A 25,652-nucleotide genomic window follows, 5' to 3' on the forward strand; every position below is an offset into this window, starting at 1 on the left:
GTTTCTTGCTAAGAACTGCTAGAAACTAAATGAACAAAACTTATCATGATCTTTGAAGGCTTATGCCTTCCTGATGCTTAGCACCTTCAGCAGTGTGAGCATTCACGTGTTAGTTTTGAGAGGACTTGTGACTTGTTTGGCAGTACTGAAAGTCAGATGTATGAACTGTCTAACTGGATGTTGAGTCAAGGTCCACTTTTTACATTTGGGCTTTGCCCTTTCTGGGTTTTCTGTTTTGGAGAGTCATATTTATAATATTTTCTGACCAAGACAGCGATAAGTGAATCCCTAGTCAACAATTCTTAAAATACAAGCAACTCCCTCGTCCCTGTCCCCCAAGCCTAACACTTACAGAATTATTTTCTTTTAAATTCAGTGGTGCTTCCAGAATTTTTTTTCGTTCTTTTACTTTTCTTCCCGTATGTGGACAACTACTATCCTTTTCTATCCTGTTTACCTCCTGAAATCAGTTCTGATTATTATGTAGTTAACCTACTAATCAGCACAGCTCCTAGTCATGGGAAAGAGAGATATTCTTTTCACTGCATAAATTCAGGGACAGAATGTTGTAGAGGGTTTTATTTTACTGAGACATAATGCTTATACAAAACATGTTACAGACATTCTACTGATGTATTGAGCTGCATAAATAACTTTAAATTGTGTTAAAGTGGGGGATGAGGAAGAAAAGAATTATCTGGAGCACTGGAGTGGGTTCCAGGCATTTGAGGTTCTGTTTTTTGTATCTTTTGCATCATGGGAAATCTTTTTAATTATTCTTCTGCTCCTCCTTTATTTCTCTGTAAAATGAGAATTTGCCTTGGTTTAGTGCTGTGAGCCAAAGATTTCTTAGTGTTTTCTGCGGTGAGGTCAGATATTGCATGAGCATAGAGGTACCTGAACAAATAACAATTTTCCAAATAAAATATATTTTGCAACACCTTTTGTGTTGCCTTCTTATGATTCACATACTTATAATAAGGTTCTTTTAGCTGCTGAGTACCCTTATATCTTCCTGTGGCTGCATCGAGACTCTTGCTCTTCAGAGGAATATGAAACCATATACCCTCAGAGGTCAAATTGCATAAATATTTCCTCCTTTACCTGTACAGACAATTGGCAAAAACCTTGTTTTATTGCAGTCTTTTTTTTTTTTTTTTTTTTTGTCTTTAATGCAGAGTTGCAAAATGTTTGTAATCACATAAAGGCAATGTAAACAGTCCTTTACTTCCTAGTCCAGTGGCCGGGGTAACTGATCCTACATCCAGGAGCCAGAAACTATTTTCTGAAAATTGGTCAGAACTTTTTTGCTTTCAAATATTCTCTCTATTTTATAAATTATATTGGTTCAAGATCAAATCCTCCAGGAGTCTTTCTTTAAGAAAAACTAAATTGGGCACCTTAAATCTTGCAAGGTTGGTTTTCCAGCCTATAGTATTTTCATATCCTTGAAGTACGGACTTCGGAACAGGGACCAATATTTGAGGAGTAACCTTAAAAATACAATGTTGAAGCAGTAAAAGAGTTTGTTTCTTTTATTGGACAGTACTCAGTGTGCATTTTATGACACGAGCCTTTTTTTTTTTTTTTTTTTTTTTTTTTTTTTGCCACAGCACTGTTCTGAGAACTGATGTTACTATTTATGACTGCTTCTTAGTGCCTCCTGATGGCCTGTAAGTGTTGTTCCAAATAGATCCTGGTATATTTTCTGTAGCAGCTGTTACTGGTTCTCAGATATGTTTGCCTTTTATTTTGTTTTAATGTGATCACTTTGCCAGGAAAGCCAGACAATACTCATATTCTTTCATTCTCACAATTTGTTACTCCACTGCTTTTGCAGAGTATTCTGCAAACTACTTGGGCAAAACTTGCCATTCTGTAGTTCAATTAAACTGTTAACAGTAATGCAGCAAGAATCAGTTCCTTGAGGACTTTGCTGGAAAAAGTTACGCTGCTTTATAACTTAGCATTAATAACTTCATTTTGAGATTGTCATTGAACAAATCTTTGATCCATCTAAGATGCATCCTACTAAATGTGTGTAATATATGAAATTCATGAAATATTTTAATACCCAGCTTTCTCTAATACTCCTTGTGTTAAATTTGTCCCGTTTTATTCTGCCAATATTTCTTATAAACTTGTGAAAGTGAGCTCTTTTGAGGTTTCCAAAAAATATCTTCCCCTATTGATGCCTTATTCATTTCATACAAGTCAAATGTTAGTAGATAGCTGAGGCGATATGATTCTTGTGATGCATTAGGAACTACTGATTTCAAATTGCTGACTGATTCTTCTTTGTCTGTCAAAATTATGCTCTGTATTGAGTTATTCTACACTGGATTCAGCCTTTCTGTAGGTAGAGTATCAAATATTGCCTTAAAATTCTGAGAAAGTTGTGTTGATTTGTGTTGTTCAGCAAATATTTCTAAGATTTGAATTTGTCTGTTAATTCACCCATCATTTTAGATCAACAGTTAACCCATTGTTTCAGACAGGTTGTTTAATTCACTGGTGAGATTAGATGTCCAGCTCACTACGGTTACCCTTTTCCAATTTTCCATTTTTAGACGTGTTTATTAGCTTCATAATCATTAAGCATTTGGTGACAGGCTGTTGCCTGGGATTCTGAAGCAGAGATAGGTTTTTAAGAAAAGTGGTCCCTTGCTGGGTTTATTACAGAGCGCACATCTACATCATTGAAATGTTCCAGAAATAAAATGTCATGAAAAGATTCTGAAACAGAGTTGTTTTGAATCATATTATATATTCCTTGCACATGAACACCTCCTCTGTTCTTATTTAGACCTAGAGTGTTAACATTAGTATATTGATAGTTTTGCATATGCTCCATGTTTGTTCTTTAGCGCGGTATCATGAGCGTTGACTTCCTTTTTTAGTTAGTGACTATCTTGCTATTATCCGTCTTCATCATTATTCATTTACGTTTATGAAGAGCAGTCGGAAAAACTATCACCCAGCCTTCTTGCGAAGCCACGTCTTCTCTGGATTGTGATTCTAATGCTCCTGCTAGATTCCAGTACTCTTTGCCCCTTGTTTGCCTTTGGGTTTCTCGTCTGGATCTGCTCTCCTGTTCTTTGGTCTGGATTTTTTTTTTTTTTTCCATGCTTCTGCTGAAAGATATCAAAGATAGTGTCTTCCTCTGACCTGCCAGGACTCCAAAGTTGTTCCTAAGCAGCACAATAGAAACAGACTTTCAACCTTTGGGTTTTGTCGTTGTGATTTGGCCCACAGTGAACAATGATGCAGACGGGATCTTGGTTACCTGTGGAAGAGACTATGGACAGTGCAGCTAGAATGGGATGAGATTTTAGCTGCAAAGTTCAAAGAAGTGATTTCTGAGCATAACCAAATTATTTTTCTAGAGGCTGATGAAGGGAGTCAACAGAAATTTTTCACAATGATGGGAACTTCTACGAGCTATTTCCATTCTGAATATTTATAATGTGGAAGAGCAATGCTCTTTTCCTGTCAGTCTCATTCTTTGTAATACACTTTTTGAGGTGTTTTTCAAGATATTTTAATGGAGATGGGGATTAAGAATAAAAATCACACTTTAATGTACTGTGTATTAGAAACATATTTTCTACATCTATTTTCACGATGTTTGAAAGTTTTGATACTTTATATTGATTTAAAACTTACTTTGTTTTTCAGAATATTAACGGGATTTGCTTGCCTACTTTTGAAAAAAATCTTAAGAAAATTATTGAAATAATTTTTCCCCCAATAAGTAACTGTTAGGTACCAGGACAATTACAAGATCTGTTACTCAAATATAGAAAGAAATTAAATAAGCAATTGGAAAATAATTTCTGAGCATTCTCAGTAGAATCTACTGCATCTCAGTGTATCATACTCAATTCCCATTTGTAACATGTCGTATTATTTCTGTCCTGCCTGACAGACAGAGGGCTGTTACTGTGTCTCACTTGAAGACCAAGTTTACAGGGAATTTTCATGTATTAAATCATATGATGGCTTTGAGCTACTAATGTGATACCATCAAAAAAAAAGGCAGTTTGAGTCTAAGATATTTCATGCAAGGTGATTTATAAAGCTAAGGAAATACTAATGCTAATACAAGGTACTGCTGAAAAATCATGAGTACTGTGAAGAATTTGCGCATGCAGAAGAATAAATGAAGTCAAACTGGGAGAGGTGTAGAAAAGGGCAACTAAGATCATCAGGAAGGCCTGTATTACGTGAGGAGATTAAGAGAGCTTGGCTTGTTTAGCCTAGCAAAATGAGGGCTGAGGAGGAATATGATTGCTTTCTGTAAATATATCAAGGGAATAAATAGTGGGGGAGGGGGGAGCTGGGAGAGAAGCAGAGTGCTGTTAAAACTAAAAGATAATGTTGGCACAGGAACAAATGCATATAAACTGTCGGAGTAAATTAAGCTGGAAATTAGGAGATGGAGTCTCAAAATCAGCTGAGCCTTCTTGTAATAGTAGTGAGGAGCAAGAGCAGAGAGAGTTTTAAGATGGATCTTTCTTATTTTATGACAAAGATGATTTTATGAGGTTGTCCAGTACAGTAGGGGAATAGGCTTCCACTCCTATATTCTCATGGCCTTAAACTGTTACTAGAGAATCATAGAATGGTTAGAGTTGGAAGGGACCTGAAAGATCATCTAGTTCCAACCCCCCTGCCATGAGCAGGGACACCTCCCACTGGACCAGGTTGCTCAAAGCCCCATCCAGCCTGGCCTTGAACACTTCCAGGAGTGGGGGAGTTTGTAAAATAATTGGAAGCAGTAGTATTGTACAGTCCTATTTTTCTTTATTCTTCTTGTTGATGGTAATTATTCTTATAACTGCTACTCCTGTGAACTTTGGGTTTCTAAAGGACAAAACTGGCTCTTTCTGGATTTGACAATATTAGCAACAAAAAAAAAAAGTTAACATTTACCATAAGAGATTTCCGATGGTTGATGGATTAGCCAAGTAGTTTTCAACTTTCCTCAAGCACTGTAGTAACTCTGAAGAGTTAGCAGAAATATAAAGTAATGAAATGCCTGTAAACACCATGTACCAATATTCTGTGATTTCTGCTGGAGTAAAGAATGCAGGATTATATCATTCCTTGTAACATATTTGAAGAAAATACAGGCTCCCATAATTGGCAAAAACTGTAAACATTGATAAATTTGGTGAAATCCTCCCTTTGGGATTCTACTGTATGAAATGCTATAAAAGGGCCAAGTGAAGGGTTAGATGATCTCCATGTTCTCTTTCATCCCTGTATTTTTATTTGTTAAATAACACTATTGCTACAGTTATTTTGCCAGGAATACCTGGCAAGATGTGAATCTAGGTGAGATATGAAGCTTTTCACCTGGGGAGTTTCTGTGCCAGGTACAGTTAAAAAAACCATTAAAAATAATAATAAAAAAAAAAAATCAAAATCCCACAGCAGCATCTGCATAGCAGGAGAAAGCAGCTATAGAAAACACTCAAAGTTACCTGTGGATGTTCCAGTGGTACCGTGAAACTTTAACTGTGTAGTCTTAATGTTTCATTATTATATTTCTTTCCGTGATACACATAATCATGTATTCAATGTATAAAAGTTATGTATAATCAAGGTCACTTAAAATATTTAATTGGATTGCCATTTGAAAATATTTGTACTGTCAAGTAACTTCGATGAATTTATCTGAGATTCTAGAAAATGTTTACTTTTTTGGTTTTACTTTTGAGTATCTGCATATGGCATGTTTCACTTTCTTTTTCGAGGACCACATGTGTGTCTCATCATATGAGCAATCTGAGAATGTTACGTCTTTCCACTGTGCTTGTGAAGGTCACAGGCCTCTTCCGTGCCTTCGAAGAGGGTGCTCACTAGCGCCAGCGCGCAGGATTGAAACTGAAAACTAAGCAGATATAAGGAAACACTAAGTGAGAAGGGAAATTACTTCTGATAGGGAAGAGGGAAAATAATAGGCCTGAAATGTTTTGATACTGTCGCTCTTGCACTTAGCCCCAGACCTACTTTTAAATAACAGCAAGGATGTGAAATAACTTCTCATGCTTAAAAGAGAAAACAAAAGCAAGAATTACAGAAAGTGTTGAGAAAGCAGTGATCTACCAGAAAAATAAATTTTATAAAATGAGTCGTTTAAAAAATCATCCTTTACTGTGCCTATAAATACATCTACAGTCTGCACTGATGTTCTAAGAAGTGTAAACACAGTTTTATACACGGCAAAATTCTGACCCAGCTGTTCCGCTGTGACCAGGCTTCAGCAAAATGTCTTTCATGGTTCAACTGGATGGCTTTGGTGTTTAGTGGAGGAGAACTTGAAATAAGATCTAAAATACAGTTTTTAAAGGATTTGTGCTGATGCTTGTTATGAAATAGGTATGTCTGTTGCTGTGCTGTTGAGTATGGGCATGAACTTAAGTAAATGTGTGAGGTTTTGCAGAACTAGAACCTTTGATATAGAAAGGAAGAGCTAGAACCAACGGAACTAGATCTCTTTTAAAACTGTGTTGTTCCCTTTTGTTGTCAGATAAGTACATTTTTGTTGCTACGATTTTCCTTCCGTTACTACCCCTTATCCGTTTAGGGTCTGTCTTGGCTATGATTCATGTCAAGGTTCTCTTCTGAACGGTGCAGCTGGTTCACACAGTTTAACATAGCGGAGAACCTGGACTATTGACTTGGGGTCAAGGCCCTGTTGTGCTCAGTGCTGCTTAAGGATTTTGAATAAACATGTCCCTGTCCCAGACACCCCACACTTCCTTTTTTTTTTTTTTTTTTTTTTTTTTTTTTAAATTTTAAAGAGACTGAACCCCTTTTAGGAAAAGGGGATATAGTGTCACCGTGCAACTCTTCTCTGTTACAGCAGCAGGGCTAGTCATTTAATACCTTGATTTATAACAGTGTTCTAATCTAAATAGGAAGCAGGTGGAGTTACAACTGGGTACGATACTTCGGATATTAATGGCTTGGCTTGGCAGTGGAATTCTAAAGCTGTATATACTTTTTCTGTCTTAATTATGCATTCATTAAAAGCTTTTATACCCAACAGAATAAAGTAAATATTGTTTGATCTCTGTAGTGTGCTCCCAGACTGTAGATTTGCACAGCAGGGTCTTGATAATCTGAATAAATTGTATTTCCCCAAGGAGTTTATCTTTCAAATAAGGTCATAAAGAAATGCATTCTTTCCCCTTAGTTCTCCTTGTGCTTTTTCTGCTATTTATAACACAGAGCAGAGGAATAGAGGTATATTGTAGTCTGCTGTGTACTTGGTTATGATTAACTCTAATTTATCAATCTGTTACATCCTTTTCTGTGGCTTGTGCAAGGCAATAATTCTTTAAAGTACAAACGAATAAAGATGGATTTGGAAGTAATTTAAATACAATGTTTATATCTATTTTTCCTGTTTGACAATTTATCATATCTCTATATTAAAATACTCCTCTATTAAAATGTGGACAATGTCACATAATTTATTTCGACTATTTAATATTGTTGTCTTTCAGATTATGTTTGTTCGGAAAACTGATTTTCTTTTATGAGGGATTTAAATGTCAACTCATTCTTAAATTGGTTTGGCATCTAAAGGTTGATACCGCTGAATCAGAAGACCAGTAGTGTAGAACAATGGATTCTCTTACTTGAGAGAGAAGGGAAGCGAGGGGATGTATAGTAAGTAGAATGCATAGGATCAAAGATAGTTCCTCATCTTAGAAGTAGACAGTGATAAATAATTTGACCAATTTAATAAATTGGTTTACTGTGAAAATTTACAACTATTTCAACTGTTACTTGTAAGATCTGTGTATATAATCTTGTAAATATTTTCTTAGTCTGAATGTGTTTCAGCAGTGTAACTTACATCATATTAGAAGAGATAGGATCACTACCTTTCCCTAATTCTCTTCAGCTCTTAGTGACAGTTCTGCTTGTGTTCGTGTTTCATCCTTCAGTTCAAAAAAGATAAGTGGCATACATTTAAAAGTTTATAAAAACAAGATTAAAAGTTTCACTAATTTACATAAGCCTGTTTTTTATTGCATGTTTTTGAAGAACCTATGCTGCGATAGAGTACCAGAGGAAAGTTGCACGTGACTTTTAAATTTTGTAGCTGCTCTTTTAATACAGTATAATGAAATTTGTGGAAAACAGAGACTGCCAGAACTTGTTCATGACCACATCTAAATTTTCTATTTAGTAACCTATTTCATTTTTAAAGAGTTTTTAATTCAATTAAGGGTTCTGTTTGAAAATCTATTCAAATCAGGCTGAGTTGACAGTGATTGCTTTGATACTGCCTGTTGGATTATTTTTTTTAAAGCTAGAAGGTAAGGTGCTTTTTTTTTTTCTTTTTTTTTGCAACTAACTTACTGTGTTTTAGTCTGATGTTACTGCCTATGAAGAGCTGGCTTATCTGATCTGCGGTATACATCTTGCAATCTCAGTGTGACATTTTTGCCTTCTAGTATCATCACAGAGACAGCAATGTACAGTACTGTATAATTTTGATTTGAATATTGGTATGACAGTTTGATAATTTTCACATGTAAAAGCTAATGGACTACTCGCTTCTTGGGCTGTGAAATACAAACCTGTAGCTCAACTCTATCCTCACAAAAACAAATATTTCTGATTACAGGTCAAGACCAGTTTTCACAAAATATACTTACAATATTCATCAAGCAGTAAAACATAAGTCCAGCAGGTCCCTAACATGTTATGTTAGGCGAAGCATAAAAAATTCTCTGATGCTTACCAATGAAAATAAGTAAAAAAAAACCCAAAAACCAACAAACCAAAAGCCAAATAAATCAGCATCTGAAATAAGTGAACACATAAATAAAAATAAATAAAATTGTAAATAAACAGCTTCTGTGATTTTATTTATTCATCCATAAGTATATTTGGCCTCTTGAACTGTATGACAGCTTCCATGAAAAACTTCAATTGCTGTTGAGTTGAGGCAATAGGGGAGTCTGGGGGATCACCAAAAATAGCCAAACCAAAAATGAAGGCTTACCGACGTGTTTCAGATTTCACTGAAAATGTGAAGATTTTTCAGGGGAAAAGTGCATTTGTGTGTTGTATTACTGTTTCTCTCTAACCAGGAAAGATTTTATTATGTTATCTCTGGCATTGTCCTCTTCTGAAGTCCACCAAAAGCCATTTGTCCTTCTCCATTGATAGCGGGGTTTCATCAGGTCTGTATTTCAGTTGGGCTGTTGATCCTCAGATCACAATGATCGATTATCTACTTTTCATCCTCCCCAGATACAGCTGTTGACTCCAGAAGAGCTCAATAAGTATACACTGAGCTTTCCTAAATTTTTTTCTGGATGTTTGACATTCATTCAATCAGGAAGTTCTTCGAAAAGATAGTCTTCCAAACCAGGGACAATAAAGCATGGTTGTCACTTGTCAAATGCTGTGATGTTTACTTTGATTATACTCCTATGTGTTGTTGCCACCATGGCATGGCCATCACAGAAGTAAGTGGTGGTGTGAGGTGCCATCTGTGATCTGCAGATATTAAAACACTGAGCGAGCACACAGACCCGATACTTCTCATGTAAAATTCATTCCTTTCTCTTTCCTTCTGCAACTGGGGAGGATTTATCCTTACCTCTTCTATGTTAGTGTGAAGAGGAACTGACACTAGAATATCTGTGGCTTTTGGGATGATGGCTGTTAGTGCTTGTTCTGACAACGTAAAGAACTTTTCTTTGTTCTTCCAAGAAAACAACGTGAAACTCCGATGCAGCAGTTTAAGTAGATAATGAATAGGATTTATCTTTAATGTACAAGCCTGCCAGGGAAGGTGTGCCGTTCAGACCGGGAGAGTATGTAACAAGCAGGAGCCTCCACAGGAATTTGATTCATTTTCCTCCAGTACTGACTCCTCTAAGCAGGTGAAAAAAATTCTTTCTCCACTCTCCATTGCATATGCATAAACAGCTCCACAGTCATTGGGACAGCCACCCAATTCACACGTTCAAGATGTAGTCCATAAAACATTCCAAAAAAACCCCTCTTCGCACTTTCCCATCTTCCCTGTTGCTCTGCTCTATCTGCCAGCCGTGCAGCTCATTTGACATTTACAAGATTTCTTGTCAGTTTCATTTGGTGCTGCCATTCCATCCAGCAGAGCAGTGAAAGTGAAATTGACTTAATTTAGTCTGTTTCTCTTTCCTGCTCTAGTCCCTATGTTAACTAACCAGCAAAGTGAAACTGACAAGACTTCTTGTCATTTTCACACATGGAGCTGGTCAAGGAGAAGGCGGCTGATAGGGAGCAATGCAGTAAATTGGAAGATGAAAACCAGGATTGCGGAGGGGAGAGGGAGAGAGGTGTGAGCATACAGCAAGAGCAGAGAAAACGGGTAAACACGCTTATTTCCCAGGCGTCCTGGGTGCTTTTCTCTAATACAGATAAATTCTTGGCCTCTCCCCTGAAGAGCGTATGGTCTAGAATAGCAGTAGTTAGCTGTCCAGACGCTAATTTACAAGGGATGCCAAGTTGAAAACATTAGCCCGTGAATATAGGTTATCTGTTACCAGGATGGAAAAAACTTTTCGCCCTGAGTTACTGTAGCTTTTGTCTTCACAGATTTTCTGCTGCTAGAAGGAGGGGGAGAAAGAATAGGAGGCCAACATCCACTGTAGGTTGATGTCAGTGGTTGGAAAAAAAGGGTCTATTTGTTCATTGAAGATAAATTTATACATAATAAAATGTAGCTCAGCATCTCGTATTTTGTGGGGTTTCAGGGAACTAAAAGTCATACTACATAGGTGCTCTAGCTCAATCAAAACAGTAAATAATGAACAAACAATTGCTTTGTAACAAACCATCGTAGTTAAGAAATGCATTTTTTTTTTAATCCACTTGTTAACGCCTGCGAGCTCCTGTCATGCAGTGTAAATCATGCTGGTTTATTATTTTATGTGCTAATCCATGTTTCTTACAGATGCATATATAACCTTAGCAATTGCAATATAAATTAGTACTATCATATGTATTTGCATATGCACTAGTAACATTTACACATTTTGAATGAGGCTATGTTAATTAATTTCAAGTTATATTGCCTTCCTTCTTCACAGCTCTAAAAGAACAACCTTTTTTTCATTATCTGAGACCTGTGGGGGTTTTTGTTCTCTGTTTTGTTTTGTTTTTTTTTTTTTTTCTGAGACGTATTTTGTTTGCTTCACCCATTTAGGAATTAAATAGTTTTAATTACTTGGACCTGTATAAGCTTGCGGACCTCTTCAACCTCACTTTGTTGGAGAATGCAGTGGTTGACTTCTTAGTAAAACATCTCTCTGAGCTGTTGAAGAGTCATCCTGAAGAAGTTCTGGCACTCCCATACTGTCTCCTTCGAGAGGTTTTTAAAAGTGATAGACTCACTTCACTCAGTGAAGAACAAATCTGGCAGGTAAGGAGATTGGTGAACAAGCAGAATGTGTGATACTCTATAAATCATAGCAGTAATCTGTTGTTTTGAAACCCTGGAGCAATCTCGAGGGAAAATAAGAGCTTGAGCAAAAACTGTGAATAACAACCGAGGGAAATTTTTAAGTGAAATTCAAAAAATGTTGTGCTAATGCAATTAGTTTGTTTGAAAGAGAAATTTGTCTTATTGCTTAACTTGTGTTACTCAGATGTGGCCAGAGCTTTCCTTCCAGATCCAACTTTGTTGGTGGAAGAGATGCCCAATACATGCAACATTGCTTCTGGTGAGTCTAGTGCCGTGAGTCTGGTGGCAAACCTGCTTCTGTGGTCTCTCCTGTTCACTTCAGACAAACTTAGCTGTGTAACTTCAGTAGTCATTTAGATTGTTTGGGCCACCACAGCTGCCTTTGCCTGAGGCAAATCAGTGAATCATCACACAGGCCGCTCTGCTCAGGAGTAGAGGCATCAGTGGAAGGTTTGTGGCAAGAAGCTGGAGGTGGTGATCGTTTCTTTTAAAAAAGAAAAGGCCCTTTTTAGAAAAGGACCGGGTTCTAGCCACAGAATATTAACAAGATAAAAGCATTATATTGTGACCTTTAGCGTGGAGGGAGGTGGAGTGGGAAACCTAATATGAAAAAAAACCATGTAGTCTGTAAAGAGAAGCACAAAAACTGAACCAAAATCTATCCTTGGAAACATTCCCATCATATGTATGTAAAAATTGCAATTCAAGATCTAGTAGAAGAAAATCTCTGTAACGCTGGTTACACAAACACTTCTTTCTGTTTTCTTTTTGCTGTCATGTTTTGTAGAATTAAAGTATTTCAGAGTATTTCAGGGTAGAATGTAACTTCCTAAAAAGAAAGCACAGATTTCTTTTCAAGCAGGTGGGTTATCTTGGTCCAACAGAGAGAAGACTCAGAGTCAGAAGATTGATTTATATTTCAGTCTCTGTTATTTATCTACTTACATTTTGGATAATTCTAAGCAAATCATTTCATCTATATGCTATCATTTTCTCACAGTGTAAAATGCGTGTTCCTCTGTGGGGCACTTCATGTTCTGTAGATGAGTAACATCATGCAGGAATGAAATATTTATTCTTTAAAAATAAAAATGTCTAGTTAAGCTCTTCAAACCACAAAGCAGGTACACAGATGTAACTTAACCCTTCAGTCTGATAACTGGCGTATTTGTTTCTGAAACTGTGAGGCTTTAGATTATGGAGTATTTTACAAAGATGATATTTTCTGCAAGTATTAATATAAAGTTAGACTCTTGCCTGTCCCAGTCTCTGGAGAATGTCTGTACAACAGAACCTGCAGCACACTACCCATGGTGGTGGGTTTGGTTTGGCTTTTTTTAGGCATGATACTCTGGAGTACGAGCCCATATTCCCTTTATCAGAAAAAGTTTTGATGTGTAAGTTCATATATGGGGCATGGCTGATTGGCCAACTGTTTTTTATCATAATTTCTCTGCAGGGCTAGTGAAATCTCCTAGCTACATGCTTGGGTGTACTGTTGCTAGAAAAGTTGCTACAGAAAGCCACGCAAGTATTATTACAGAAATGAACAAGCACATACAGAGTAACATGCCCTATGCAACCTGCTGAAACAAAGTTTGGGAAGTGGGAGTTTTTAAATCTTGTGTCATTGTCCTGTCCTGCAGGAAGAACTCAGAAATAATTTTCTTAATTGTCTGCACTCCAGTCAATGAACATTGCGTGAGGCAAATATGGCAAAGCGTCCCTTTCCGTTGCAGGGTCATACTGGGGAGAGATACTTATAGGTAATATGCTGCTTTTTGAGTGACAACAAACTCCACACTGTCCATATAAGTGTTATCATAATTGCCTCTCTAAAGGTTACTAATGCTGTTCCGAAGAATTTTTTTTAAACTAGTTTTCCGCTGCAGGCAAAACGCGCGTGTGTCTTTTTAATTCGGTCTGTACAACCAGGAATAAATATATATCTATAAATATTCCAGGTCCCCAGAATGAATTAAAAGACACACATATATATTTACCAATTTAGGCATTCAGAAGGCAATAAGAAACTGGGTTTTTGCTTTATCTTAGTAAATAAGTAATTCCCTCATAGTCAACCAAATAGAAGAAAATCAAATCAGACCAGCTATATTGCCTCAAGTGTAGTTAAGTTCATCATTTTTGCTAAGGTTATAGTGGTAATGCAATATACCATGGAAGAATCTAATATTCAGCCCAGGGTGAAGATTGGGTATGCCAGAGGATTAGTGTCAGGGTGCTTTATAGAAGTGAAACTTGATGGACAGGCTGGAGACAGATCTACAGAATCTCATTAAATTGCTGAATTGTTCATTACTGAGCACTCTCACTGTAATAAAGTGCTCATTGACTTTGACAAATCCCCATCCCATGTCTTAAGGAAGAACAGCAAAGCAAGAGGTGTTGGGGAAGCTGGAGGAAATTGGCACAAAGTGGGGCAGATAATAGAAAAGCTGATGGGGGATGCTACCGTTTGATTTGTCTGTCTTACCTGCGACTAGTGTGGCCTCCTGCACACACACATGCATGCGTGTTACGGCGATACGAATTCACCATGTCCCCGAGGCACCTTGACTAGTAGGGTTCCCATGACGCCCTAAGCACAAATTAAAGCTTCCCTCAGAGAACCTCTAGGAAGGGTGCTACTGTCTGCAGAACACGGTTATTTTCACTAGTTTAAATTCCCAGTGTCCAGTGGGCGATTCGCTCCAAATGCACATAAAGATTAAGGCAGTTATTTTAATACATCCAAATGTGTACACAGAGGGATGCGTAAATGTGATTTAAACTGAAGTGACTGCAGTTTAAATTTGGCACGTTTTAAATTTTCGTTAGACTACCAATTCACAGTTGCCCAATGTTAGTGAATATGGTGAAATATAACCTTGAACAAACCAAGTTTAACAATAATATTAATGTCAGTATACCAGGATGCGGTTTAATGTAGAGTACTACTGTAATGCCTGTTGATTCTTTCAAAAAGAAAAGTGTGACTTCCAAACTGCGTAAAGTAGTTCATTCCTCTTTCTACATCTTAAAATCTTACGAAATACTTTGGCCTAATGTGGGTGTCTGATTTTTAGTGTAGACAATAGACAAGGAATACAACAATGTATTTGTTAAAACAAATAAACAACAAAAAGAAAGCCCACCAGAAAACCTCCGTAGGCTGTAAGATTGGAACAGTTTACTAGTCTCCATCATTAGGGGTTTTTTGGCTAGGCTAAGCTAGTAACAATGATTATTAGGTGACAGGATTTGTTTTCATATTAATTTTTTTTTTAACTTTTTACTAGCATGTGAGATTATGAAATATTATTTTGTATATATGAAATTTGTCATTTGTTGGCTGCATTGAAATGTGAGCAAACTTAAAGCAGCAACGTGGAAGAAAGTATTAAATGAAAAAATGAAGAAAACCAAAGAAGAATCTTGAAGAAGTTGGAGGAAAAAAAGCAAATTCTTTGGTATTTTTCCTGTTCATCATGAGCTGTGCAGCACGCCTTTTTTTTCCTAGGAAACAGTCATGATGAGGACATAAATGTATAGTTTATCATGAAGTGAAAAGTGAACCTTTTCATAATTGGCCATTACTAGAAAGGCTCATTGGCTCTACTTTAAGGAAGCAGATGAATTCTTTCCCTTGATAATTGAAAAGGTAACCAACCCTGTACGACAGAACATGTTCTCAGAGAAATCTAGTAGTAGAGGGCTTCTTGTTGGAACCTTAGCAAGTAGAAAGCAAGCCAAAGATTTAAGCCTTTGTTGTAGTACAGTTATGCCTTATCATGTTCATTATTAAAAACTGCAGTGTCATGAGGCTTAAATGTTAATATTTCAAGGATCATACTAGTACCTAAAGGTTGAAATATCTACTGGATCATTCTGTCTCCCAGCAGTACACCAGTCAAACGATACTGTAGTAAATACTGCATTTGATCCAAGGTGAACTCTTGAATCACGTTTGCCAAAAAAATCTTAACATGAGATCAATATAGATTAGCTTCTTCCTTCTCTGCTACTGGTTAAGTAGGTTGTTAAAGGATTTTTTTTTTTTTTTTGTTTAAAACCGCTAACATTAGAAATAGATCCATTTTAGTATTTGCCAATACTACTTCTGAAGTTAAGGTTAGGAGTTTTTTCTTGGTGGTTTTTGGTTTTTTTTTAACTTTGCCATGAAAGTTGGTTTCTTGGTAATCAACTGATTACCAAGCAAGCAGTCTAGGAAAAATTGGTAGGTAAAACTGCATGAGTAGTTTATTCAGCTAGAAAGCATGCAACTATGTTGTGTCTTCTCCAGGGCTAGGCTCCCAACACATTCCAGCCCTGTTAACTTCCTTGTGTGCACCTTCTGAACTTGTGTTCCTGAAGCAGATGTTCCACATATGAAAATATAGCACAAGTTACTCCTTTTGTTATTGTGGATATGATGTGCAAAATCAGTCTTGGGTCTCTATTAGAGAAGTGTCTTTGCTTGAATAAATGGAAAAAGAAAAGACAGGAAGACTGCAGTGTTACAGGTCAATATGAGTTGTTAGGCAACTATTTAATAAAAATAATAAATGTATTAATCCAATTTTCCTATTACAGTCCTGTTTATTCTTTTCTAAGGGAGAGTAAAGTGCCCAATTTTCAACTGCCTTTTTTTATGCTTGAGCTCCATTTTGAATCTCCTAGTGGCATTTTTGGAGGGCCAAAAGTATTCTCCAGCAGAAGTCCCACAGAGTTCAGTGCTGTTGGAAATTTTGCGGTGTACGCATTATAGCAGACTGTTACGATGGAACGGTTCTCTGCTGAAGACAGGCCCACAGACATCTTCCATACATCTCCAGTGATGCCCACATTTTCCTGTGCAGAACGGCAGTTTCTAAAGTGGGTTGTCATGTTCCAGTACGAGCTTGCCATCTTTTCGGTGCAGTACTTGAATTTTTTTTTTTTGCTGTCAATCTTTTGATTCTACAGAGCAATTTTTAACATGGAGAGAGCAAAATTCATGTTTCTCAGGGGTATATATATGTTTTGATGAAATGTGGACTAAGTGCCTTGCTAAACGTGAACTAAAGTTTTAGTGCAAAACAAGTAACAACATAAAATATTAAGTGAAGGAAAGCATCTCAGTAATCAACATTGTGTTGAACAGTATATTAGCCTTTCGCTGTTCAAGAAATAAGCTTAAGTGCTCTCTTGGGCAATAAGTGAAATCGTGTCTGGTGGTCTAATGCTCGTCCCTAGTGAGTATTTAGCCTAAGTAGAAAACCACCACACTAAAATGTGGCTGTCAGCCTCTTATCAAGAAAAGCATAGGAAAGAAAAAAAGGGGTTTAAAACGTACGAAGGCCGAGGTGAATTGGTGAGGCTGTATGGGAAAATTAGCATATTGCCCATGCATGTTTTGCTGTGGTTTCACCCCCTTTTGAGTACCCTTTCCATGAGTGGTCTATGTAAAAGTTCCGAAGAGCAACCCTTGAATCCCAGTATCCACTGTGCTGGATTTGTGATGTTTGCACTGTGTATCATGACTAGCTGTAAGCAAGAATATATAGTTATCCTCAAGTAAAAATAGAGTGAAGACATAACCTATGGTAGGTTGTCTGTTTCCTTTTCCTAAGGCTAATCCTCATAATCACAGGTATCTCACCTGAACTGACTGTGTACAATGGTAATATTCCTTACAGTCCAGACTATTTGTGTGGGATTCATTTTTGTAAAAATAGGCATGTGCAGAATTTTTGGTGGGATATCCGTGATATATAGGCCAAGTTGGCGGTTGCGGCCCAGGACCTGTAAGGAGGTCAGTATCCACCGGAGCTGCAGACTAGACAGGGTTGATGGAGGCAGTGGATGGAGGCAGCTGAATCTCACAGTCTGCTTTGCTGATGTGCTCAGGTCACGCACGTTTTTCCTGATGTAATTTCTGCATTATTTGTAATAGTAGCAGCATTTTCACTTATGGTGTAAATGAATGCTTCCCCTGTTGGCACTGTCCCCTTACTTTATGAAACGTCTTCCCTCTTTGTCTGCCTTAGCTTAAATCTGATGGGCTCTTAATCTTGTCCTTTACAGTAAAGTTCTGTGAACTTTATATATGCTTTTATTCTGAACTTTTGAAAGTTTCTACCTGTTATTTCTTGAATGTTAGCTAATCTTGTTACTGTTACTTATCAAGTGTAGCAGTATAGAAAGGGATTTGCTATATTAAAACTAGGTTTATGTTAGGAGTAACTGTGTGTTCTTCTAATTTTCTTTTTGATACATGTCGGTTCCAATCACAAAACTTGATTATTTTGCTGCTATTGCTGTGAGCAATAGGGAATTACTGGAGGGCATTACTTTTGCCTCAGTGTCCTACAGTAATATTGCCTCACCTTATTTATCCCAGATTAACTTCAGAACTGCACAGAGCATCACTGGTATTTAGGAAGGCTGCTGTGCCCACAGCTCTTGAATTTAGGTCACCTCTTCAGGTAAGCAATGGTTGTGTGCTTTGATTTAGAAAGCCAAAAAGGACACCAAGGTGTGCACACGACAAGACTCTTTCTGTGATACTGCATTCTGCATTTGAATTAGTCTGTTGCCGTGGGGTTTCTGTTGCCTGTTATGCTTTTTGTGGTACTGATCTACTGGAGATTAACTGAAATATAATTGTATTAATACACAGGTATATGGTTACATGAAAGAAAGCTGCTGAGGCTGTTGTGAAAGCCAGGCGTGGTTGGAAGTATACATGACACTCATTTTTAAGTTAAAGAACAACATAAAGTCTAAAACCCACAGATACCATGGATGATTAAATGAGGCAGTCTGTTGTTACTGTATTAATTAATATCTTCCATTCAGATTTACAAATGTTGGTAAGATCTACTCTTTCAGAATACCAGTAAAGCTGTTTATTGCCCTTTCTGATGGATTTAAGCTTGTGTCCTGGTTTGAGGCAAAACAGAACCAATTTTCTATTCAGTAATTTTACTTTGCAGCTAAGCCTCTTCTAATGAACTGAACTCTCTGAAATTAACAGCGTATTGTCCAGGCACTGTTCACTCCCAGAGAGATAAGACCTGATTGTTTCTAATTTGTGCCAAGGCATGGTACGCAGAGAGGCTCTTGCTTATACTTATTGCTATAACAGCCAAGGGCAGCTCACTTTATTTGCCCCGTTGGAGGGTCAGAAGTGGAAAAGCGTAGAGGGGCCGCACCTGCAGGAAGGAGCAGACAGGACAGGTGACCCAAAACTGACCAACAGGATATTCCATCCCATCTGCCTCATGCTCAGTATAAAAGCTGAGGGATCAAAGGGTGAGTCCTCTTTCTTCAATGGCCGGCGTCTGAGGAGGGCTCTATCTGTTCATCTGCCTTTGATCATAATCTATGCATTTCTGAATCCACACCCAGAGTCCAGCTCCCGTCCATTGCTGAGTCCAGTCTGGGACTTCCCCAGTGCCTGATGGTGATGGGATCATCATCCTGGGAGCTAGATGCAGTTTTGTATATATTGTGTATATATATATAAAATTATTTTCTTTTTGTTATTTTATTAATATTTTCTTTAAATTGTCTTTTCTTTCTCTCTCTCCCTCCTTTCCTTGGAGAGAGTCTTGCGGGAGAGCATCTGTCGTCCGTCTCAGTGGCCAGTCCAGCTCAAACAATGACAGCTTGTTAAAAATGATAGAAAATGAGGAGCTCTTTTGAGAATTCCCAGGTCTGTATTTCAACAAGCTTTTCTTTGGGAGCTGGTAGGAGCATTACCTGTATTTGTAACTATGGAGCCAAAGATGATGGAGAAAGAAAACTGAATTCCAGATTGTCTAAAACCATACAAATTGTCATCTATATGTTAAGATAGCTAGAATCCAGTTTTGGAGTTAAGTGGTTTTGCTGATACCTAAGCTAAGTGTGGAAAATTAGATGAAGTAAATTTGCACCCATATGTCTAAACTTGCTCTTAAGTGGGAGCAGTTCAGCATGGCTGCTGAGATCTGACCAGCTGTGTCGCATGCTATCACTCATAGAATCATGGAACAGTTTGGCTTGGAAGGTCATCTAGTCTGTCCTCCCCTGCAATGAGCAGGGACATCTCTGACCAGATCAGGTTGCTCAGAGCCCTGTCCAACCTGACCTTGAATGTTTCCAGGGATGCAGCATCTACCACCTCTCTGGGCAACCTGTCTTAGTGTTTTACCACCCTCATTGTAAAAAATGTCTTCCTTCTATCTTGTCTAAATCTACTGTCTTTTAGTTTGAAACCACTACCCCTTGACCTATCACAACAGGCCCTACTAAAAAGTTTGTCCCCATCTCTCCTGTAGGCCCCTTTTAAGTACTGAAAGGCCACAATAAGATCTCCCCAGAGCCTTCTCTTCTCCAGGCTGAACAACCCCAACTCTCCCAGCCTGTCCTCGTAGGAGAGGTGCTTCAGCCCTCTGATCATCTTTGTGGCCCTCCTCTGGACCTGCTCCAACAGGTCCCTGTCTTTCCTGTGTTGAGGGCTCCAGAGCTGGATGCAGTGCTCCAGGTGGAGTCTCCTGGGAGTGGAGTAGAGGGGCAGAATTGCCTCCCTTGACCTGCTGGCCACGCTTCTTTTGATGCAGCCTGGGATATGGTCAGCCTTCTGGGCTGCGAGCACACATTGTCAGCTCATGTCCAGCTTTTGATCTACCAGTACCCCTAAGTCCTTCTCGGCTGGGCTGCACTCAATCCCTTCATCCCCCAGCCTGTATTGGTACTGGCAGTTTCCTTGAAGTTGTCCTTGTTGAACTTCATGAGATTAACATGGGTCCACTTCTTAAGCCTGTCCATGTCCCTCTGGATGGCATCCTGTCCCTCAGGTGTCAACTGCACCACTCCGTTTGGTGTCATCCGCAAACTTGCTGAGTGCAAATCCCTGTCTCTCCAATCTAGAGAGAAGGATGTTGTCAGGGACCGTGTCAAAGGCCTTACAGAAGTCCAGATAGACAACATCGGTAGCTCTTCCCTTGTCTGCTGATGTAGTCACTCCATCATAGAAGGCCACAAGGATGGTCAGGCAGGATTTGCCCTTCGTGAAGCCATGCTCTCTGTCTTGAATCACCTCCCTGTCCTCCATGTGCCTTAGCATAGCTTCTAGGAGGATCTGTTCCATGATATTCCCAGGCACAGAGGTGAGGCTGACAGGTCGGTAGTTCCCAGGGTCTTCCTTTCTACCCTTTTTAAAAGTGGCTGCAACATTCCCCGTTTTTTCCAGTCACTGTGGACTTTTCAAATATCACGGAGAGTGGCTTGGCAACTACATCAGCCAATTCCCTCAGGACTCTGGGGTGCATCTCATCATGTCCCATAGACTTCTGTATGTGGACGTTCCTCAGGTGATCACGAACCTGATCTTCTCTTACAGTGGGAGGGACTTTTCTCCCCCAGTCCCTGCCTTGCAGTCCATCCACTCCAGAGGTGTGGGGAGAGAGGTTGCCAGTGAAGAGTGAGGCAAAAAAGTTGAGTACCTCAGCCTTCTCCTCATCTGTTGTTACCAGTTTGCCAGTCTTGCTCATCGTGGGCAGTATGCTTTCTTTGACCTTTTTCTGGCTGACATACTGGCTAGACATGAAGAAGCTCTTCTTATCACTGTTTGTGTCCCTTGCCGAGTTCAGCTTGTGCCGTGGCCTTCCTGACCCCATCCCTACACAACCAGGCAGCATCCCTATACTCTTCCCAGGATACCTGTCCCTGCTTCCTCTGTCTGTGCATCTCTTTCTTGTCCTTTAGTTTGACTGGTAGGTCTTGACTCAGCCATACTGGTCTCTTGCCCTCCTTTCTTGCCCCAGGACCAGGGCACTAGTGGCTCCAGGAGTGTGAGGAAACAAGGAGATGAAAAAGCAGTGGCACTCCTGCACGTCCTTGCTTATTCCAACAGGGAGACCCTTGGCAGCTTCCAGATGTGTGAGTGAACTGCAGAGCTGGGAGTTCCGTTGTCTCATGACAAAGGGGACCTTATACTCCTTTGATCACCTTGGACTCCCTTGGAGAAATGGAAGAAATTATGACGAATATATTTGTCAAAAAGATCTTAAGAAGCTTCACTGTGAACTGGCTTCCAAGCTAGAGGTCTATGTGGGATAGTAATGACAGATGGAAAGATCACAGTCTCTGAAGTGAGAATCTGTGCTGAAGAGCTTTCATACTACTGCTTTAGGCTGGAACTTATTTTAACGTTCATGTGAAACTGTATAGGTCTGAATTTTATGAGGTTCACCTTTTAGCAGTTGCAGTTGTTTCAGTTTGCTTTAGATGTGATTTAGTTGGTTTAAATAATACATTTATGTTTGTTTTAATTTTGTAGTGAGGAAGCTCTGATGTTCCCAATTCATGAGGTACGCTTGTGATCTTAAATGCATTTACAAATGTGGCTCTAAGTATTTAAGTCACTTTTTAAAAGAAATAACATTCTTAGGACAATTAGTTTATTTTGAAAGAATAACTCATGACTTAAAAATGAGTCCTGTGTTAATCTGAAGCCCATCATGTGGGGATTAAATCAGAGTCAATAAAACTGACATCATTAAGAAGATGTGATTTCATTAAAAGGGAAATTACTCTGTTCTCAAAAAAGCTGAGTGAGCTTCCGCTAGTGTACTTGCTTGTTCTTTTTGTATTTAAAAAAGCGATGAGGAAAAAATATCCCTTTGTGAAAAATCAGCGAAAAGAAATACCAACTTTTAAAATAAATCTGTAACTTTGTTGTTGTCATGCTGTCCTCTGAGGTACATTCATCCCAGAATTTGAGAAAGCAGAAGTAAATTGTCTGCTGATAGGAAAAGGCCTGAATGTTCCCACAGTTAATATTAGTGGGCTCGTCCATGTTAAAATGGGGTTCCAGCAGCACTTTGGAGTTGACGAATCTGGCTGACCAATGCGTAACATGGACTTCGGTGGCTAATGTTTGGTAAGGGCGGGGATGAAATGGCTGGGAGAAAGTAGGGGACACTCAGACAGCTTTTGGTTGTGACACCCAGATGGGTAAGCCGACACTGTCCTTGTCAAAGGGCTTAGTGGGTTCATTAAAATAGTAAAGCAGAACAAAACAGAAATAACATTCCTGTAGTGAAGGTGCTGGTGATATCACTGGGTAAAAAGAACCCGACAAAACCACCTGGTGATTTCACTTGGAAAAATTGACCTTGGTGATTTTGTAGTAACGTGGCATGTTGAAAGCATACGTATATATAAACCGACTAAGGAGAGTATGTACTTGGATGTTCGTTTTTGTGTGTCACCTAAGATATTAATGACATACAAGTTCTTTATAGCTGTTGTCAAGATTATTATAGAAAATGATACATTTTTATGTGATTTGTTGGATTTGCCTATTAAATCCATAGAAAATTATACCCTAACAATAGGGAATAAAGGAATAGGAATCTTTCTGCATTCAAGAACCATTTAGACTAATTTTCACAGAGCTGAATTGCATTTTTATAGAATTTTGTCGTTTTTTTTTTTTTTTTTGCCTATTTCATTCTCTAACAATTTTTACTGATGAAAGCTTGTAGATTCCTGTCTCCATAGAGAGCCACTATACTTCTAAAACATATTTTAAGGGAAAAAAATAACAAGAGAGAAATAGGAATAAAAACAATGTGTATCGGATGGTGAAAGATTGTAATTTCCTCTTATAATTATGTACCAGCAACTTATTTTAATGCTAAATGTGGCTATGTACAGTTTCAGCGCATTTGATGTCAGCCTGAATGTTTCTCCTAAAAATAAAAATGAGGAATTCTAGACTTTAAAATGATGGCTGCTGGGTGGGGGGAGACCCTCTTCTCCCACCTCCCATGTGCTTTGTCCTCACCCTGTTTGAGAAAAGAAAAATGCAGTCATAAACTTTGCTCTCCTTAAACTGAAATCAAATTAGAGTTGAGTTCTGGTTAGACAGCTGTGTTTGTGAAGAGATAAGCTTCTGTTCATTGCAACTTCAGAAGAACTTATCAGAGATGAATCACGTAGCAATGTTGGTTTTACCATCGTGACAAATGATGAAGGGTCAATCACAAAACTTGAGCATTTTGTGATTCGTTAGAGCATGGATGGCAAGAAGTTGTTACTGAAGAGCTTCTTGCCATTCGATCGCGTTAGTAAAGAGATGCAGATCTATTAGGATCCACAAGTTTTAGGAACCTATGAAGGTACATTTTAGTAATGTTTATGATGGGGGAGGGGCTTGCTTGTTGTTTCTATCTTTATGGCTGGGCCTGTTTCAAAGAAAAAGCAAGGTTCTGTCTCTGGATGCCATATTTTGGGTTTGGTTTTATTGCTTTGCTTTGCTTTGCTCTGAAGAGATTGTCACCCCCTCCCCACCCCCCCCAGATGATCTTGTTAAAACAAAATTTGCTTTGATTGCAGGAGTAAGTAAAGCCTTTCCAGTGTGATCAATCCCAGCTCATTTATTTTATTTGTGTACACTTCCAGGAGTGATAAGTCATTGCAGTGCACGGGAAAACAGAGCAGTTGTCAGGAGTGAGGGAGCTGTGAAGTCTTTTGCAATAAGGACCGCACACTAGCTCATACAGGCTTTAAACACAAAATTGTACATATGGAGCGTCACCGCTAGGGCTTGCACTGGGCCTTACTTATTCCTTCCATCATAGCAAAAGAATGAGTTCGTTACAAGAAGCACATTTCTAGATCTTCCTTTGTAGAGAAGCTCCAAAGGACTGTAAAGGAAACTACTCTGTGGTTTGAGGACTTTGATCACACAGGAACACACTTCTCTTGCAGCGCACTACGGGATGGTTTTGTCTTTGCTGCTACCAGAAGGTTAAGAAAGAATGCAGTGTTTTGGTGCCTGTATGAAGATGTGCTTTTCAGCTGCAAAAATATCTCAAATACTTGTTTCAGATGATATTTAGAGATCCGTTCTGTCTTTTGTTTTAGATGCCTGCATCTCACCAGCTTTCATTCTGTGGCGTGGAGCACAAAAGACTCCACAGAACTTTGTTAGTGGGGTGAAGAGACTCAGTTGTGGACAGGTGGAGGGGACAAAAGATTTTGATTATGTGTCAGCTGTACCATTGCTGTCTTCCATCATATCACTTAATTTTTCTCTCTCTTAGTCCCCATGTTAGGAAAGTGGTTGAAATGTACACTTCTCTCAAAGAAGCTTGAGCTTTACTGCTTATAAATTGCTTTGAGATACTTGGAAGGAAAGTGCTATATAATTTTGAAGTTCAGATTCCCCAGAAGGTGTAAAATGGCAAACTTCCATGAGCTGTGATAATTTACAACAGCTGAGAGTTTACCTTCTGTCCCTACCTTACTTCACTTTGAGCTTGAGTAGATGAAAAGTTTAGTTTTTCTATTATAGCAACTCTTTGCTTTAATAGAATATGATTCATTATCACATATAACGTTATATATTAATGTAGTCCAGTTAACCTTCTGTAAAGCTGACTTTTGATCGTAGTTATTTTATTAGAAGTTTAAAATGCTGAAATACTTTTATTGAGGTTAGTCAATGACTTCTAGGTAGGCTTCTGTCTAGTCTTGTTTCTAGTGAATGTAAGAAATGGTAAAATAAATGTGTTGGATAAAGTGGGTAAAAGAAGTTAATACAATTTTGAAAATTGTACATTCTATTCCTAATTGTTATTGTAAAGTTGACATTTCTTCCTATGTGTTTCACAGGAAACACATACGTAAAAAAAAAAAAAAAAGGGGGGAATTGACACTACCTCTCACAATCTTTTTTTTATAAAATAATGGCCTTTCTGGGAAGGCCAGTATCACTATATGGCACCAGGGAGGAAGGGAACTGGTGCTAAAGCACTGGACTGAGAATGCAGGGGATGTATTTGCTTGGTGGGAAGTTTGTCTTTGAGATAAAGAATTCCTTTATTTATTTTTTTTTTAGATGTAGATACAGCTGTTACTAATGGAGCTGTTTAATTATGACTAAGAAATCTGCCAAAATCATGTAGGTTATGTATCTTTCCTTGTACCTGTTGAAGACTGTGCAGGACAATATTTTTGTCTAGCAGCCCTGTGAGGAAATGAGGCAACTGGTGATTGGTGCCTTACAGCTTAAATGTTTTAAGACAATAGATCTTATCAGCACTTGAGAAAAATGGAGAAATATTTTTAATACATTGTGATTCACTTTAACACCATTAATTTTGATAAATGTTTGCTATTAATA

General features: G+C 38.4%; 1 protein-coding gene across 5 annotated transcripts in view; it reads left to right on the forward strand.

The window, feature by feature from the left end:
* The window catches only part of KLHL32 (kelch-like family member 32), a 99,465-nt gene that overhangs the window by 46,591 nt on the left and 27,222 nt on the right, over positions 1 to 25,652 (forward strand). For 4 of the 5 annotated variants that reach the window (XM_009889007.1, XM_009889008.1, XM_009889009.1 and 1 more), the window contains one exon: positions 11,231 to 11,446. The exons of the other annotated variant lie outside the window; for it this stretch is intronic. In XM_009889007.1, the coding sequence (XP_009887309.1) occupies positions 11,231 to 11,446 (216 nt within the window). The remainder of the gene's footprint in view (positions 1 to 11,230; positions 11,447 to 25,652) is intronic. 5 annotated transcript variants of the gene reach the window in all.

The sequence above is a fragment of the Charadrius vociferus genome, unplaced genomic scaffold (genome assembly GCF_000708025.1).
Source record: "Charadrius vociferus isolate BGI_N301 unplaced genomic scaffold, ASM70802v2 scaffold166, whole genome shotgun sequence".
Lineage (NCBI taxonomy): Eukaryota > Metazoa > Chordata > Aves > Charadriiformes > Charadriidae > Charadrius > Charadrius vociferus.